Source organism: Saimiri boliviensis, chromosome 1 (assembly GCF_048565385.1).
Source record: "Saimiri boliviensis isolate mSaiBol1 chromosome 1, mSaiBol1.pri, whole genome shotgun sequence".
NCBI lineage: Eukaryota > Metazoa > Chordata > Mammalia > Primates > Cebidae > Saimiri > Saimiri boliviensis.
The window spans coordinates 265,128,013-265,147,321 of NC_133449.1; the positions used below are offsets into that span (position 1 = coordinate 265,128,013).

General features: G+C 41.7%; 1 protein-coding gene across 2 annotated transcripts in view; it reads left to right on the top strand.

The window, feature by feature from the left end:
• The window catches only part of NUP155 (nucleoporin 155), an 89,858-nt gene that overhangs the window by 21,441 nt on the left and 49,108 nt on the right, over positions 1 to 19,309 (top strand). For both annotated transcript variants that reach the window (XM_039469892.2, XM_039469899.2), the window contains 9 exons: positions 142 to 234; positions 1,278 to 1,444; positions 2,366 to 2,471; positions 3,356 to 3,429; positions 4,344 to 4,435; positions 7,013 to 7,110; positions 8,234 to 8,386; positions 10,421 to 10,521; positions 13,883 to 14,053. In XM_039469892.2, coding sequence (XP_039325826.1) covers positions 142 to 234; positions 1,278 to 1,444; positions 2,366 to 2,471; positions 3,356 to 3,429; positions 4,344 to 4,435; positions 7,013 to 7,110; positions 8,234 to 8,386; positions 10,421 to 10,521; positions 13,883 to 14,053 — 1,055 coding nt within the window. The remainder of the gene's footprint in view (positions 1 to 141; positions 235 to 1,277; positions 1,445 to 2,365; positions 2,472 to 3,355; positions 3,430 to 4,343; positions 4,436 to 7,012; positions 7,111 to 8,233; positions 8,387 to 10,420; positions 10,522 to 13,882; positions 14,054 to 19,309) is intronic.

Here is a 19,309-nt window from a genome sequence, read left to right on the forward strand (position 1 = left end):
ACAGACTTGAGCCACCGTGCCCGGCTGGATCCAGACTTTTTATACTATTTAAATAGTAGCTGACTTTAATGATAATAAAACCTTACCCTGTTAGTGCTTACATGCTGAAAGTATTCCTGCCCTGTGTCTGCTTTATCTTAGGCATCTTTCAACCTCATGTACGACACCTCCTGGTTTTGGCAACCCCTGTAGACATAGTAATTCTTGGACTCAGCTATGCTAATTTGCAAACAGGTATGGCAACCTACGTTATGTTTTTTAAAATATGGCCAATTGATATTACAATTAAAAGCTAATCTGGGTGAAATGTTGAATTCCATTGATTCAAATTAGTGATTGTTACTGCCAAATCCTCAGGCACTTTTCCAGAATTTAATATTGGGTTAGTTTTGTTTTTTGAGACAGAGTTTTGCTCTTGTTGCCCAGGCCACAGTGCAGTGGCACGATCTCGGCTCACTGCAACCTCCACCTCCTGGGTTCAAGCAATTCTCCTGCCTCAGCCTCTCGAGTTGCTGGGATTACAGGCATGCGCCACCATGCCCAGTTAATTTTGTATCTTTAGTAGAGGCAGAGTTTCATCGTGTTGGTCAGGCTGGTGTCGAACTCCCAACCTCAGGTGATCCGCCCACCTTGGCCTCCCAAAGTGTTGGGATTACAGACGTGAGCCACCCTGCCTGGCATGTTTAGTTTTTTGTTTAGTGTTTAACTATATAAGAAACACACACACACACACACACACACACACACACACACACACAGAGCAGGTTCTGTTTAACTTGAATTTTGAAATTGTATCAGACTTCTTTTAATTATTTTGAAATTATGTTTTAGAAACTGTTGACTGTGTTAATTGTCCAGTAATAATTCCAGAAGGATGTCAATTCTGATGGTAATAGAAAGATTTTTTTTTTTTTTTTTTTTTTTTGAGACAGAGTTTCACTCTTGTTACCCAGGCTGGAGTGCAATGGCGCGATCTTGGCTCACTGCAACCTCCGCCTCCTGGGTTCAGGCAATTCTCCTGCCTCAGCCTCCTGAGTAGCTGGGATTACAGACACGTGCCACCATGCCCAGCTAATTTTTTGTATTTTTAGTAGAGACGGGGTTTCACCATGTTGACCAGGATGGTCTCGATCTCTCGACCTCGTGATCCACCCGCCTCAGCCTCCCAAAGTGCTGGGATTACAGGCTTGAGCCACCGTGCCCGGCCTTAGAAAGATTTTTAAAAACCATGAAGTAGCTAATAAATTGATTTATGTATTCTTTCTTAAAATAAATAGGTTCTGGAGTTCTTAATGACAGTATGTCTGGTGGAATGCAGTTGCTTCCAGATCCTTTATATTCTCTTCCTACTGATAATACTTACCTTTTAACAATAACTTCCACTGATAATGGCAGAATTTTCTTGGCTGGAAAGGATGGCTGTTTATATGAAGTAGCCTACCAGGTAAGTCTGACATTTGTAAATGTTTTTTCCTCTCTTATTGGAATAGGGAAAAATAAGCCTTTCTTTTGTTTTCTAATTATATAAGGATATTAATATATTTTTATGGAAAATATTCAAGCATACAGTTGAAGCTATAGTCCTCATGACTACGTCATGCTTTAAAAAGTCAGTCCTCTCCTTGGAGGTAAAAGTCATTATTTCCTCTGAAATCTAGATGGAAAAAAAAAAGTCATTATTAATTCTATGTATGTCCTTAGAGAACATAAAGCAGACATCAAAGATAAAGATATCTATGCATATGTATTTGTATGTGAATACACATGTAACTACATAATGTACTTTGGCAAATAATATGTTTTTTCTTGGATTATTGTTTTATTTCATAATTGCTTTTTTTTTTTTTTTTAAATATGAAGTCTCAGTCTGTCACCCAGGTTGGAGTACATTGGCTCAGTTCTTTCTAGTTCAAGCAGTTCTCCTGCCTCAGCCTACTGCATACCTAGGATTATAGGCATGCACCACCACATCCAGCTAATTTTTGTGTTTTTAGTAGAGACAGGGTTTCATCATGTTGGCCAGGCTGGTCTCAAAGTCCTGACCTCATGATCTGCCTGCCTTGGCCTCCCAAAGTGCTAGGATTTATAGGCATGAGCCCCCGTGCCTAGCCCATAATGGGCTTTTCATTTAATAGTACATCTTGAAATTCTTTTCCTTCTCAGTATTTGGTTGTTATTTTACATTATGGACTAAACTCAATTTTTGAATAATATGTCTCATTTTGTTGATTATAACTGATGTTAGTGATTACAACTGGTATTTCATGAAGATTTGAAGGTTTTTTTAAATAAATATAGATATACAGAAGTTATTATAAAGGAGTTACATACTTTTGTAAGTCTTCTTTTTATTTTTTTCTTTAAGGCAGAAGCAGGGTGGTTTAGCCAAAGATGTAGGAAAATAAACCACTCAAAGAGCTCACTTTCTTTCCTTGTTCCTTCCTTGCTACAATTTACATTCTCAGAAGATGGTAAGTAGAAAACAATAAATTTGGCAAGTAAAACTGATTTCTAATACATCGTTCCTTCAATATTTTCTTCAGTTATTATCATTCTAAATTGAAACAGTTATATTAAGTAGCATCTGGCGTATATTCATAAGGTCTTCTAAAGGATGAGAAGAGATTATATATAGCAGAAAAGTGTGTATTTTATTCTCAGGTTTGTATTTCTTGTAAACGTAGCATCAAAGAACTTGTGTCTAAAACAGCTGTGCATACTTAAACCAAAATATGTATGTGTATGTGAGAGAGACAGACATTCAGACAGCTAATACATGATTTGTTTGGTCTAGAACAAATTCCCAATATGAAAAGAATATATCTTAGTTTTTAATGAACTGAGAGATTTAAACAGGTGAAATAATTTTTTAAGTGTTTTGACAAAATAAGATCAGTATACCCAAATATTAATATGAATAAATTTTAAAATTAGTTTCCTTCACACAATCATTAAGCCAAATTGGAAGTTTCTTAACAGAAAGGACCAAGTATAATTATTCTTTGTGTTTCTAGCATATAGTAAACATTCATTAAATATTATTGAATGAAGAAATAACTTAGGACTTGTTTTTGGTTTGGCTTAAAATTCATTTAGAGGACAAAATAACTTATTTTCTGTGCTTGTAACCCAGTCACAGTATTTAGCATCTGTTGTTTTAATGTGTTATCTGACCAAAATGCTTTTTGAACTGGAACCCTTGCAAACGTCCTAGGATTTAACTACAAAGCAAGGGAGAAGAAAACCCTTGAATTCAAAGTTCTAATTCAACAATTTGTTGTAACTGGCTAATGTGTTTGCTTTATTAATCTTTGGGTGTGGTTTTTTTTTTTCTCCTTTTTTGTCTTACTTTTAGATCCTATTCTTCAAATTGCAATTGATAATTCTAGAAATATTTTATATACACGATCTGAGAAAGGAGTAATACAGGTTAGTGTTAATATTATACCATTAAGAGTAAAATAAATCCTTATTTTGTTTTGTTTTTGTTTTTCTAGTTTTTGGTTATTTGTCTTTTGAGATGGAGTTTTGCTCTTATTGCCCAGGCTGGAGTGCAATGGCGCCATCTTGGCTTCCTGCAGCCTCTACCTCCCGGGTTCAAGTGATTTTACTGCCTCAGCCTCCCAAGTAGTTGGGATTACTGGCATGTGCCACCACACCTGGCTAGTTTTCTATTTTTAGTAGAGATGGGGTTTCTCCATGTTGTTTAGACTAGTCTCGAACTCCTGACCTCAGGTGATCCACCCACCTCAGCCTCCCAAAGTGCTGGGATTACAGGCGTGAGCCACTGCACCTGGCCAATAAATCCTTATTTTTAGGGAAGATAGTTCTTGCCTCTTAAACTTTTCATATGAACTGTGTGACTAAACAACAACAAAAAGCCTGCCAGGCGCAATGGCTCACACCTGTAATCCCAACACTGTGGGAGGCCAAGATGGGTGGATCACCTGAGGTCAGGAGTTTGAGACCAATGTGGCCAACATGGTGAAACCCCACTTCTACTAAAACTACAAAAATTAGCCAGCTATGGTGGCATGCACCCATAATCCCAGCTACCTGGGAGGCTGAGGCAGGAGAGTCACTTGGAACAGGGAGGTGGAGGTTGCAGTGGGCTGAGATCACACCATTGCACTCCAGCCTAGGCAACAGAACAAGACTCCATCTCAGAAACAAAAAGGCCCAGCTCACTTCTCAGAAGGGGTCCCTTTTTATAAAATTTCAAATCTGCATGTTTTCATGTTTGTATTAAATACCAATATTAAAGGATCTCTTAAAAGGAAAAATTTAATAATACATATATAAGATATAATCATGTTTAAGTGAGAATGATTTTGTATTCACAGGTGTATGATTTGGGACAAGATGGACAAGGAATGAGCAGAGTTGCCTCTGTGTCACAGAATGCCATTGTCTCTGCTGCTGGTAACATTGCTAGGTAACATGTAATTTATTGTTAAGCATTTCATTTGCAGGCATAATTGTGCTACTTATGTGCAGCACACTAAAAGTATATTATTCCCTTACCCAAATGTCTTTAAAAGATAAGGAATGTTGAAGAGGTGACACTCTACATTATGTTTCAAAGAGAGCTGTTAGAGACTTCGTTCTTTTTTTTTTTTTTTTTTTGAGACAAGGTCTCACTCTGTTGCCCAGACTGGAGTGCAGTGGTGCCATCTTGCTCATTGCAACATTTGCCTCCTGGGTTCAATTAATTCTCCTGCCACAACCTCCCTGATAGCTGGGATTACAGGCACCTACCACCATGCCCAGCTAGTTTTTGCATTTTTAGTAGAGACGGGGTTTTGCCATGTTTGTCAGGCCGGTCTTGAACTCCTGAACTCAGGTGATCTGTGTACCTTAGCCTACCAAAGTACTAGGGTTACAGGCATGAGCCACTGTGCCTGGCCTCTTTTATTCTTATGTTTGATAGTTTGAAATATAAGGTAGACTGGTTTTACTCTGTAAAGTACAGCTTGACATGTGTGTTTCCTGGCAACTTAGGGATTATGACTAGCAAGCTTCGTGTCTCAAAGTTCCCCCACTTTTAACTATTCACTCTCGGTTGTTTTGTTTGCTTGTTTCTTTTTCGAGATGAAGTGTTGCTCTGTTGCCCAGTCTGGAGTCCAGTGGCTCCATCTCAGCTAACAATCACCACCTCCCAGGCTAAAGTGATTCTTAACCTCAGCCTCCCAAGCAACTGGGACTAAGTGTTATAAGTAAAATTTCAGTGCGGCAAAAGAAATAGCACCTGAAGATAAATCCTCTCAGCAAAGCAGTTTACTTCTATAGAAGGGTGGGGCATACAGATTTAGCAATGGTGTCTGCATGCTTCGATAAGGTGGGGGAAGGGATACTTACACCTGATGGGGGTCATCCCTACTGCTGTTGTTCCCCTATTGGCTAGGGTTAGACCGCACAAGCTAGACTCACTCAATTGGCTATTTTAAAGAGAGCAGGGGTCCAAGCTGGAGTGGCAGGGTGGGTGTTTTGGCGGGAAGGACGGTTATGGGCAGGTCAGAGCAGGTAGCCGGGGTGACCTAGGTCAAAAAAGGTGACTGGAGCAGGTAACCAGCATGAGTCAGATGTGAACTACTGATTAGAACCGGTGGAATTGGTTGTTTCCTGGAATTACAAGGAAGTTAAACTTTAAAATAGAGAATTGAAGAATAAGAGAGCTCAACATACTCACATACTGATTCTTTGAAGAGAAACTTGGGATTCACTAGAGCAATAGGCATGTACCACTGCTTCCGGCTAATTTTTTATTTTTTGTAGAGACAAGGTTTTACTATGTTGCCCAGGCTGGTCTTGAACTCCTGGACTCAAGCAGTACAACTGCCCTGGCCTTCCAAAGTGCTGGGGTTATAGGCATGAGCCACTGCACCCAGCCACTACTCACTACTCACTCTTTTTTAACAGGCATGTGTGGTTCAAGTTTAGTCAGTCTGATTATTGACACAAGTGCAGAACACAGTATTTTATAGTTGTTGTATTCATTTTATTCATGATGAAACTGAAACTAAGGGATGTTATGATTTGCCTGAGATCTAACTCCTAAGTAAGTGCAAGAACCAAACACAGAAACCAAGTCTTCAGACACTCTGCACTACCATTTGCATATATCACAACTACCTTAGGCAGCTGCGAACATTCTCTTTTTATAATGAAGGCCTGAAATTTTGAACTTCTGTTACCTTTGTGCCTAGGTAATTGTTACAATCAGAGTGAAATAAAACACCTTTTTTTTCTTCTTTTCTTTTTTTTCCCAGACAGGGTATCACTCTGTTTCCCAGGTTGGAGTGCAGTGGTGCAGTTGTAGTCCACTATAGCCTCAACTTCCTGGGCTGATGTGGTCCTCATGCCTAAGCTTCCTGAGTAGCTATGACTATAGATAGGCACCACCATGCCCATCTAATTTTATTTTTAGTACACATGGGATCTTACTATCTTGCCCAGGCTAACTTTTAGTTTTGTTTTATTCTTCAGTGACAAGAAAAATTTCTGAAGGCAGACAATTGAAAACAGCATTTTCCAGTTTTCCCTCTAACTTTTTTCTAGAATATTTTTCAAATCCAGGAAAAAAATTACCAATGTGATAAAAACTAATACACTCGGGGCTGGGCGCAGTGGCTCATGCCTGTAATCCCAGCATTTTAGGAAGCCGAGGCAGACAGATCGCCTAAGGTCAGGAGTTTGAGACCAGCCTAGCCAACATGGTGAAACGCTGTCTCTACTAAAAATATAAAAATTAGCCGGGCATGGGGGTACATACCTGTAATCCCAGCTACTAAGGAGGCTTAGGCAGGAGAATTGCTTGAACCCGCCTAGGAAGCAGAGGTTGCAGTGGACTGAGATCACACCACTGCACTCCAGCCTAGGTGACAAAGCAAGACTATTTTTTAAAAAAATAAAATAAAATGAAATGTGGAAATATGTAAAAATTCTGATGTGAAATGTTCCTTATAATATAGCAGGCATATTTTAAAAATACACTTTTTCTTTTTTCTTTTAGGACCATCGATCGTTCTGTTTTTAAACCAATTGTCCAAATAGCAGTGATTGAAAATTCTGAATCGCTGGACTGTCAGTTATTGGCTGTCACACATGCAGGTATGTTGTTTTATTTACATGTCTGCTGTTGCGGTTACAACTTCTGAAAATCCTTAGATTTAGAAATTTATGATTAGAAATTTTTTTTTACTTCTATATCCATAATAAAGCCATATAAATAATTTGTAAAACAAAGGATTTTAAAAACTGGAAGCTTTCTCTAATTTTGTTTCTTAATTTGATAGATACGAAACCAAGCCTAGGCCAGGCATGGTGGCTCACAACACTCTGGGAGGCCAAGGCGGAGGTTGCCTGAGCCTAGGAGTTCAAGACTAACCTGGGCAACATGGTGAAACCCCATCTCTACTAAAAATACAAAAATTAGCCAGGTGTAGTGGCACGGCCCTGTAGTCCTAGCTACTTGGGAGGCTGTGGTGGGAAGATCACTTAAGCCCAGGAGTTTGAGGCTGTAGTGAGCTGAGATTGTGTGGCTACACTTCAACCTGGGCAATAGAGCAAGACCTTGTCTCAAAAAAAAAAAAAAAGAAAACAAAAACCAAAAGCCAAGCCTAAAAGGTACAATGGCTCACAGTTGATAACAGAGCCTGAATTGGAACGCAAGCTTTCTTGGTTGTCTTTGCAAATTCCTTCTACTGAAATGTATTGATTCACCTCTCAATTTCGGGTGACATTTTCTTTTTCTTTTTCTTTTGTTTTGAGATGGAATCTTGCTCTGTTGCCCAGGCTGGAGTGCAGTGACACAATCTTGGCTCACTGCAACCTCTACCTCCCAGGTTCTAGTGATCCTCCTGCCTCAGCCCTCTTAGTAGCTGGGATAGTATTAGCACACGCCACCGTGCCTGGCTAATTTTTGTGTTGTTAGTAGAGATGGGGTTTCCCTATGAAGGCCAGGCTGGTTTTGAACTCCTGACCTCAGGTAATCCACTCGCCTTGACCTCCCAAAGTGCTAGGATTACAGGTGTGAGCCACCACACCTGGCCTCGAGTGACATTTTCTTAGATTATATTTTAGCTGATAGTCTAGATGGTAATTTAAGATCAGTCAGGAAAGTTATGTATGGTTTTAGCAAAGTTCTGTGCTTCTATATGTAATTGCTTCAATAACATATTTATGTCAGGTCCTTAGTTTCTATTACTGATGCATAATTTTACCCCGTCTTCAGGTGTTAGGTTATATTTCAGCACTTGTCCATTCAGACAGCCATTAGCACGGCCTAATACACTGACGCTGGTTCACGTTCGCTTACCTCCTGGATTCTCAGCATCTTCAACAGTAGAAAAGCCTTCAAAAGTACACAGAGCTCTTTATAGTAAAGGTAAGTTCTGAAATACTATCAGATTTAAGATCAGACAATTCTTAAAACTGTTAAAATTATATGGCGATTTGAGGCATTTGAAAGTACCCAATGGCAAGAATAGAAACTAGGGACTACTAGAAGAGTCGGGGAAGTAGGAGAACAAGGGAATCACTTGAACCGGGGAGGTGAAAGTTATAGTGAGCTAAGATCCCGCCACTGCACTCCAACCTGGGCTGCAGAGTGAGACTCTGTCTCAAAAAAAAAAAAAAAATTAGGTTGGATTGTGATAGCTGAATCTGTAGATCAGTTTAGGCTATGTTGCCACCTTAACCTTAGTAAGTCTTCAAATCCATGAATATGGATATTTTTCGAAGTCATTTGGGGGTGCAGAGGAAGGTTCTCACTTTGTTGCCCAGGCTGGAGTGCAGTGGCAGGATCTTGGCTCACCATAGCTTCAACCTCCCAGGCTCAGGTGATCCTCCCTGCTCAACCTCTTGAGTAGTTGGGACTATAGGTGTGTGCCACCATGCCTTGCTAATTTTTGTGTTTTTTGTAGAGACGGGAATTCACCATGTTTCCCAGGCTGGTGAACTCCTGGGCTCAAGCAGTCCTGCCACCTTGGCCTCCCAGAGTGCTAGGATTATAGGTGTGAGCCACTGTGTTGGCGAGTTTTCTTGAGATAATTGCTTTTGTTGTTGTTGTTGTTGTTGAGATAGTGTCTCATGCCTGTCACCCAGGCAGGTGTGCAGTGTGTAGTCATGCTTCATTTTTTTGTTGAGACTAGGTCTTACTTTATTGCTCAGGCCAGTTTCAAACTCCTGGGCTAAAGTGATCAGCCTGCTTCAGCCTCCTAAACTGCTAGGATTACAGGCATAAGCCACAGCACCTCGCCCAGATGATTGCTTCTGTATTACACTTACCTCTTCTATTCCTCTTGCACCTTCATCATTTTTATTCATGGTATGTTTGAATTAATCAGTATATAAACTGTATTTCATTCAATATTAGCTTGTATTACATTGTGAATTGTCAGTCACAGCATTTTTTTTTTTTTTTTTTAGATGGAGTTTCGCTCTTGTTACCCAGGCTGGAGTGCAATGACGTGATCTCTGCTCACCGCAACCTCCGCCTCCTGGGTTCAGGCAATTCTCCTGCCTCAGCCTCCTGAGTAGCTGGGATTACAGGCACGCACCACCATGCCCAGCTAATTTTTTGTATTTTTAGTAGAGACGGGGTTTCACCATGTTGACCAGGATGGTCTCGATCTCTGGACCTCGTGATCCACCCGCCTCGGCCTCCCAAAGTGCTGGGATTACAGGCTTGAGCCACTGTGCCCGGCCAAGTCACAGCATTTTTTATGTACTAAGTATATTTTTATAAAATTAGTAATTGTCAGGGTGCGGTTGCTCACACCTATAATCCCAGCACTTTGGGAGGCCAAGGTGGGCGGATCACCTGAAGTCAGGAGTTCAAGGCCAGCCTGACCAACAAGATGAAATCCTGTTTCTACTGAAAAATACAAAATTAGCTGGGCGTGGTGGTGCATGCCTGTAATCCCAGCTACTCAGGAGCCTGAGGCAGGAGAATCGCTTGAACCTGGGAGACAGAGATTGCGGTGAGCCAAGATCATGCCATTGCACTCCAACCTGGGTGACAAGAGCAAACCTCCGCCTAAAAGAAAAAAAATTAATAATAGTATTGATAGACCTATTGACTGTAATATATACCCTAAGTTCCAAAATGCTAAAATGTGAAGAAAATGTATGTTTACCTGAGAGAAATACAGTTTAAAATTGAGAACACTTAATAACTCTACCCTACAATTAATTATGTAGTCTTTCAGGGAATTATTTTATTTTGTGACTTATTTGTTTATAAAGATTGATGTTGTATATACATCTATATATGTTAATTTTAAGTTGGCATAAGTGATTGTTTTGTAATTTTAATTGCAAAACGGCAATTAGTTTTGCACCAACCTAATAATAAAGGTTTTTGAGGATGCATATTATTTGACATGATGTAATAATGTTTTGTATATTAAACTTTTAGGTATTCTATTGATGGCAGCCTCAGAAAATGAGGATAATGATATCTTATGGTGTGTCAACCATGATACTTTTCCTTTCCAAAAGCCAATGATGGAAACCCAGGTAAGTAATCCTGACAATTCCGAAAAAACTATTACATAATTTTAAGTGAAGGATAATATGGTAAGAAACTTTTTATTGCCTGATTTATTGCAGTTTGCTTCTAAAAAACATATGATTAGGAATTATAATGTAAATAAATTAACCTGTTAATTTTTTGTTTTCCTCTGTCAGATTAGAAGTTACTGTGGTAATCACAAAAAAAATCTTTAAAGACAACGTTGTACCTTTACAGAACATTTTTGATAATGTACCAGAAAATACATGTATCTTTGAAGTTTTTTTTTTTTTTTTGTCTGAAAACGTGGTCAGGTTCATATGAAATGACCTTTATCTCATTTAAATATGTTGCTTGTTCAGTTATTTAAATATAAGGCCATCCATTGTAGTTGTGGCTTCAAATTTTATTCTAGCAATCTCTTTGTAATTTTATCTTTTTTTTTAAGATGGAGTCTTGCTCTTCGCTCTTGTTGCCCAGTCTAGAGTGCAATGGCATGATCTTGGCTCATCGCGACCTCTGCCTCCTGGGCTCAAGAGATTCTCCTCCCTCACACTCCCAAGTAGCTGGGATTACAGCCATCTGCCACCATGCCTGGCTAATTTTGTATTTTTAGTAGAGACGGGGTTTCTCCATGTTGGTCAGGCTGGCCTTGAACTCCTAACCTCAGGTGATCCACCCACCTCAGCCTCCCAAAGTGCTAGGATTGCAGGTGTGGGCCACTGTGCTTGGCCCTGTTTTTTTTTAATTATAGAAACTTTCAAACATAAAGAACATGTTTTTGGCCCTCTATTTCTTCCTCTATAATAGTTATAGTCATACCTACCACTATGGCATCATGAGACTAAATAAGCTCATGTGTGTAAAAAACTCAGAACAATGCCTGGCACTCATAGGAAGCACTCCATAAATGTTAACTTTTTTTTTTTTTTTTTTTTTTTTGGTAAAGACAGGTTCTCACCCTGTTGCCCAGGCCCAAGCAGTCCTCCCACCTCCGCCTCCCAAGTAACTGGGACTACGGATGTGCATTACTGTATCCAGCCAATTTTGTTTTTGTTTGTTTGTTTGTTTGTTTGTTTTTGAGAAAGAGTCTTACTCTTTTGCCCAAGCTAGAGTACAGTACTGCCATCTCGGCTCACTGCAACCTCCACCTCCAGAGTTCAAGCGATTCTCCTGCCTCAGCCTCCTTAGTAGCTGGGACTACAGGAATACACCACCACACCCAGCTAATTTTTGTATTTTTAGTAGAGACAGAGTTTCACCATGTTAGTCAGAATGGTCTCAATCTCCTGACCTCGTGATCCGCCTGCCTCGGTCTCCCAAAGTGCTGGGATTACAGGCGTGAGCCACTGCACCTTAACTTTTAAATTTGTTGTAGAGACAGGGTCTGACTATATTGCCCAGACTGGTCTTGAACTCCTGGGCTCAAGCGATCCTCCCACCTTGGCCTCCCAAAGTGCTGGGGTTACAGGTGTGAGACCCTGCCCCACCTAACTTTTTTTTAGAGCAAATGCTGCATGTCATATAATTTGATTTAATCTTTGAATTTTTCTCAAAGGTGGACTTTTGTTTTTAACAACAACAAAAAAATCAAGTATAGTGTATGAGCTTTGATCAAATCCTAGTTTCCCAAAAATAGTCATAAAAGACATTGGACTAGCAAGGGAAATTTTATATTGGCTAGGTATTAGATTATATTATGGAATTGGTAACTTTTTTTTTTTTTTGAGACCACTCTGTTTCCCAGGGTGGAGTGCAGTGGCACAGTCAGAGCTCACTGCAACTGCCTCCCAGGTTCAAGGGATCCTCCCACCTCAGATCCTGTCATATAGCTGGGACTACAGGCACATGCCACCATGCTCGTCTAATTTTTTAGTAGAGACAGGGTTTTGCCATGTGGCCCTGGCTGGTCTCAAACTCCTCAGCTTAAGGGATCCACCTGCCTTGGTCTCCCAAAATGCCGGGATTACAGGCATGAGCCACCTCGCCCAGCCAGTAACATTTTAAAATGTTACTATTGTATGGTTTGTAAGAAAACATTCTTATTATTAGGAGATATGTGCAAAAGTATTTGTTAGTGATAAATGATGTCTAAACTTTCGAATAGTATAATAAAACAAAAAAATGCAGGCAAACTGCTAACAATTGTTGAAAGTAGGTATTGAGCATGTGGACTTTTACTGTATTTTCTACATTTTTGGCTGCTTGAAATTTTTTATTATAAAGTGTTTTAAAGGATTAAAATCCCCCTTTTTTTTTTTTCCCCCTGAGACAGAGTCTTGCTCTGTCACCCAGAGTGAAATGCAGTGGCATGATAGCTCAGTTTAACCTCAAGACTCCTGGGTTCAAGCAGTCCTCCTACCCCAGCCTTCTGAGTTGCTAGGCATGCAGGCACACACCACCACACCCAGGTAGTTTTTTAATTTTTGTAGAGATGGGGATTCATTATGTTGCCCAGGTTGGTAAAATACTTTTTAAAGGAAAGATTGTATCTTAGCTTAGCTGATACAATCTATCCTGGAATGATGGTAGAAGTTAATTATTTGGTTGAGAGGATTATAATTTTATTAAATAGTATTTAGTTTATCTTAAGGAAAGTCTACCCTTGTCCTCTAGTAGAAAAAGATTTATGTATTAGTATAGAAAATGCCTGTTTATGGCTGGGCACGGTGGCTCATTTAATCCTAGCACTTTGGGAGGCCAAGGCAGGCAGATCACCTGAGGTCAGGAGTTCGAGACCAGCCTGGCCAGTGTGGCAAAACTCGAAACCCCGTCTCTACTAACAATGCAAAAATTATCTGGATGTGGTGGTGGAAGGCTGAGGCAGGAGAATCGCTTGAACCCAGGAGGCAGGTGTTGTAGTGGGCTCTGATTGAGCCACTGCACTACAGCCTCAGTGAAAGGGTAAGATTCCATCTCAGAAAAAAACAAAGAAAATTCCTGATAGCACTTTGAGAGGCCAAGATGGGCAGATTACATCAACCTATGTGTTTAAGTTCGAGAACATCCTGGGCAACATGGTAAAACCCTGTCTATACAAAACAGAAAAATTAGCTGGATGTGGTGGCATTCTGTAGTCCCAGGTATTTGGGAGGTTGAGGTGGAAGAATCAACCCAGGGAGGTGGAGGCTACAGTCAGCTGTGATTATGCCACTGCACTTCGGTTTGGGTGACAGTGAGATGCTGTCTCAAAAAACCCAGAAAATACCTGATAAAAAAAAATGATAGTAGAAAATTACATACATACTTTTAAAAATATTCATGTACTATTAATTTATTACATTTACATCTTTGTTGTCTGTAGTTTTTTCTTTTGCATTGTATAATTTCAATATGATATGTAAAACATTTATTTCTTTTACACAGATGACAACCCGTGTTGATGGTCATTCCTGGGCTCTTTCTGCGATAGATGAATTGAAAGTAGATAAGATAATTACACCCTTAAATAAGGATCATATTCCAATAACTGATTCACCAGTTGTTGTACAGCAGCACATGTTACCTCCAAAGAAATTTGTTCTCCTCTCAGCACAGGTATGTATGTACTCTGTTATGGTAGTGACAAAAAGAAGTGATTATTTAATATTTTTGTGAAGGACTCTGAAGTTAACAACTTAATGAAAGTTTTTTGCGTTTTTTTGTTTTTGTGTTTTTTTGAGAACGGAGTCTTGCTCTGTCCCCCAGATTGGAGTGCAGTGGCGTGATCTCGGCTCACTGCAACCTCTGCCTCCCGGGTTCAAGTGATTCTCCTGCCTGAGTAGCTGGGACTACAGGCACATGTGACCACACCCAGTTAATTTTTGTATTTTTAGTAGAGATGGGGGTTTCACCATGTTGGTCAGGCTGGTCTTAAACTCCTGACCGTAGATGACCTGCCTGCCTCCTCAGCCTCCCAAAGTGCTGGGATTACAGGCATGAGCCACTGTGCCTGGCCTTTTTTTTGAGACAGAGTCTTACTCTGTCACCCAGGTTGGAGTGCAGTGACATGACCTCAGCTTACTGCAACCTCCGCTTCCTGGGTTCAAGCAGTTGTCCTGCCTCAGCCTCCCAAGTAGCTGGGATTACAGGAATGCACCACCACGCCTGGCTAACTTTTGTATTTTTAGTAGAGATGGTATTTCACCATGTTGGCCAGGCTGGTCTCGAACTCCTAACCTCAGGTGATCCACCCACCTCAGCCTCCCAAAGTGCTGGGATTACAGGCATAGGCCACCATGCCCAATCCAATGGAATCACTTTCTTAAGTACTTAGGAATGTTTACTCTTATAGTATTCTGAAATAATACTTTATAATACCAGAAATGCTCCAAAAATCCAGCTCAAGGCCAGGTGAGGTCGCTCACACCTGTAATCTCAGCACTTTGGGAGGCTAAGGGAGGTGGATTGCTTGAGTCTTGAGACCACCCTAGTCAATATGGCGAAACCCTGTCTCTACAAAAAATACATAAAAATTACTTGGGCATGGTGATGAGCACCTGTAGTTCCAGTTACTCAGGTCTGAGATGGGAGGATTGCTTGAGCCTGGGACTCAAGTTACAGTGAGCCAAGATCACTGCTCTGCTCTCCAGCCTGGGTGACAGAGTGGGACACCATCTCAAAGATTTAAAGAAATTTAAAAGGCCAGGCACGATGGCTCGAGCCTATAATCCCAGCACTTTGGGAGGCTGAGGCGGATGCATCACGAGGTCAAGAGATTAAGACCATCCTGACAAACATAGTGAAACGCTGTCTCTACTAAAAATATAAAAATCAGGTGGGCATGGTAGCGGGTGCCTGTAATCCCAATTATTTGGGAGGCTGAGGTAGAAGATTGAGGTGGAGGTCGCAGTGAGCTGAGATCATGCCACTGCACTCCATCTACCCTGGGCGACAGAGCGAGACTCTGTCTCAACAAAAACAAACCCAGCTCTTTATGAGTGCTAAAATTTTTTAAAGTAGCATTTCTGTCACTAGTGTTTAGCAACATAAACTATAAGCTGGCCTGATGCCACGGCCCATGCTTATAATCTCAGCACTTGGGTAGGCTGAAGTGGGAGGATCACTTGGGGCTAAGGGTTTCAGATCAGCCTGGTCAACAGAGTGAGACTCCGTCTCTATAAAAAGTAAAAACAAAAATTAGCTCGGCAGGGTGGTGTGGTGCACCTGGTGTCCTAACTACTTGGAAGGCTGAAGTAGGAAGATTGCTTGAAAAAGGAGTTCAAGGCTATATAGTGAGCTTTGATCATGCCTCTGCACTTTAGCCTAGGCAACAGAGCGAGACCTCATCTTAAAAATATTTTTTTTCTATTTTAATTTTTTTTTTTTTTTTTTTTTTTTGAGACGGAGTTTCGTTCTTGTTACCCAGGCTGGAGTGCAATGGCACGATCTCGGCTTACCGCAACCTCCGCCTCCTGGGCTCAGGCAATTCTCCTGCCTCAGCCTCCTGAGTAGCTGGGATTACAGGCACACGCCACCATGCCCAGCTAATTTTTGTATTTTTAGTGGAGACAGGGTTTCACCATGTTGACCAGGATGGTCTCGATCTCTCGACCTCGTGATCCACCCGCCTCGGCCTCCCAAAGTGCTGGGATTACAGGCTTGAGCCACCGCGCCCGGCCGTATTTTAATTTTTATATACTAATGTATTGATGAAATTTTTATGGTTAATAGAGGAAAATATAGAGTAAAATCTCCCATCCAGTCCAGGTCTCTTTCCTCTAGACACCCATTTCGATAGTATCTTCCAGGGATATATTATGGATGTAAAAACAATATAGATATTGTTTGAACAAATAGTAGCATATACACTGTCCTATACCATGCTTTTTATATTTCAGAAATATACTTTTGAGATCTTTCAATATTCATATATAAATACTTTCTCTATATTTCAAAGGTATCACTTTGTATGGAAGTACTAGATTTAACTAGACCCCCATTTTTTGTTTGTTTGTTTGTTTGTTTGTTTTTAATGAGATGGAGTCTCTCTCTCACCCAGACTGGAGGGCAGTGGCACCATCTTGGCCCACTGCAATCTCTGCCTCCTGGGTTCAAGTGATTATTCTGCCTCAGCCTTCTGAGTAGCTGGGATTACAGGTGCCTGCCACCAAGCCTGGCTAATTTTTGTATTTTTAGCAGAGACAGGGTTTCACCATGTTGGCCAGGCTGGTCTCAAACTCATGATGTCAGGTGATCCACCTGCCTCGGCCTCCCAAAGTGCTGGGATTTACAAGCGAGAGCTACTTCGCCCAACCAACTAGACCCCGATTAATGGATTTCTTTGCTACTCAAAATACAACCTTGGCTGGTTGCAGTAGCTCATGCCTGTAATCCCAGCACTTTCAGAGGCTGAGGTGGGTGGATCACTTGAGCCCAGGAGTTCGAGACCAGCTGGGCAACATGGCGAAATCCTGTCTCAGCAAAAAATACACAGATTAGCCAGGTATGGTGGCACGTGTCTATTGTCCCCGCTACTCTGTGTCCCTGATACTCTGGAGGCTGAGGTGGGAGGATCACCTGAGCCCAGGAGGCAGTGGTAGCAAGTGAGCCAAGTTTGCACCACTGCATTCCAACCTGGGTAACAGAATGAGACCCTGTCTCAAAAATGAAAAAAAATACATTTTAAAAATACAACCTTGTGGCCGGCCACAGTGGCTCATTCCCGTAATCCCAGCACTTTGGGAGGCCGAGACAGGTAGGTCACCTGAGGTCAGGAGTTTGAGACCAGCCTGGCCAACATGGCAAAACTCCCAGCTCTACTAAAAACAAAAATATAGGCATGGTGGTACATGCCTATATTTCCAGCTACTTGGGAAGCTGAGCCAGGAGAGTCACTTGAACCTGGGAGGCAGAGGTTGCACTGACCCAAGATGAAGCCATTGCACTTCAGCATAGACAATAATAGCAAGAGCAATACTCCATCTAAAAACAAACCTTGTGCATATAATATGTATTATCTTGCATGTATGTCAATAAAGCTATAGTAATAATATATTACTATCTGCTAAGATATTAATAATACATTTATATACATTTATCATTTTGATAGTTATTGCCAGAATTCCCTCTATATATTCAATACTGATGCTTGTGAATGCCAGTTTCCTCAAAGCTTCTCTACGTACCATATGCTTCCTTATTAAGAGACTGTCTGTCTCTCTCTCTCTTTTTTTTTTTTTTTTGAGACGGAGTTTCGCTCTTGTTACCCAGGCTGGAGTGCAATGGCGCGATCTCGGCTCACCGCAACCTCCGCCTCCTGGGTTCAGGCAATTCTCCTGCCTCAGCCTCCTGAGTAGCTGGGATTACAGGCACGCACCACCATGCCCAGCTACTTTTTTGTGTTTTTAGTAGAGACGGGGTTTCACCATGTTGACCAGGATGGTCTCGATCTCTCGACCTCGTGATCCACCCGCCTCGGCCTCCCAAAGTGCTGGGATTACAGGCTTGAGCCACCGCGCCCGGCCTCTTTTTTTTTTTTTTTTTTTTGTATTTTCAAATAGATTTAAGTGGTACAAATGCATTTTTTTATTACATGAATATGTGGCATAGTGGTGAAGTCTGACTTTTAGTGTCAACACCTGAATAGTGTAAATTGTAATTTTTTTATTCCTCACCCCCTCCTACCTGACTCAGTTTCTTTTCTTTTCTTTTTTTTTTGAGACGGAGTTTCACTCTTGTTACCCAGGCTGGAGTGCAATGGAGCGATCTCGGCTCACCGCAACCTCCGCCTCCTGGGTTCAGGCAATTCTCCTGCCTCAGCCTCCCGAGTAGCTGGGATTACAGGCACGTGCCACCATGCCTAGCTAATTTTTTGTATTTTTAGTAGAGACGAGGTTTCACCATGTTGACCAGGACGGTCTCGATCTCTTGACCTCATGATCCACCGGCCCCAGACTCCCAAAGTGCTGAGATTACAGGCTTGAGCCACCGCGCCCGGCCTCTCTCTCTCTTTTTTTTTTTTTTTTTTTTTTTGAGGCAGAGTTTCGCTCTTGTTACCCAGGCTGGTGTGCAATGGCGAGATCTCGGCTCACCGCAACCTCCGCTTCCTGGGTTCAGGCAATTTTCCTGCCTCCGCCTCCTGAGTAGCTGGGATTACAGGCACACGCCACCATGCCCAGCTAATTTTTTGTATTTTTAGTAGAGACGGGGTTTCACCATGTTGACCAGGATGGTCTCGATCTCTTGACCTCATGATCCACCCGCCTCGGCCTCCCAAAGTGCTGGGATTACAGGCTTGAGCCACCGCGCCCGGCATTTTTTTTTTTTTTTTTTTTTTTGAGACGGAGTTTCGCCCTTGTTACCCAGGCTGCAGTGCAATGGCGCGATCTCGGCTCACTGCAACCTCCGCTTCCTGGGCTCAGGCAATTCTCCTGCCTCAGCCTCCTGAGTAGCTGGGATTACAGGCACGTGCCACCATGCCCCGCTAATTTTTTGCACTTTTAGTAGAGACGGGGTTTCACCATGTTGACCAGGATGGTCTCGATCTCTCGACCTTGTGATCCACCCGCCTCGGCCTCCCAAAGTGCTGGGATTACAGGCTTGAGCCACCGCGCCTGGCTTTTTCGTTTTTTTGAGACTGAATCTTGCTTTGTCACCCAGGCTAGAGCATGGTGACCCAATTTCGGCTCACTGCAACATCTGCCTCCCAGGTTCAAGCGATTCTCCTACCTCAGCCTCCCAAGTAGCTGGGATTATAGGCAGGCACATGCTACCATGCCCAGCAATTTTCTGTATTTTTAGTAGAGACAGGGTTTCTCCATGTTAGCCGGGCTGGTCTTGGACTGCTGACCTCAGGTGACACCTGCCTCAGCC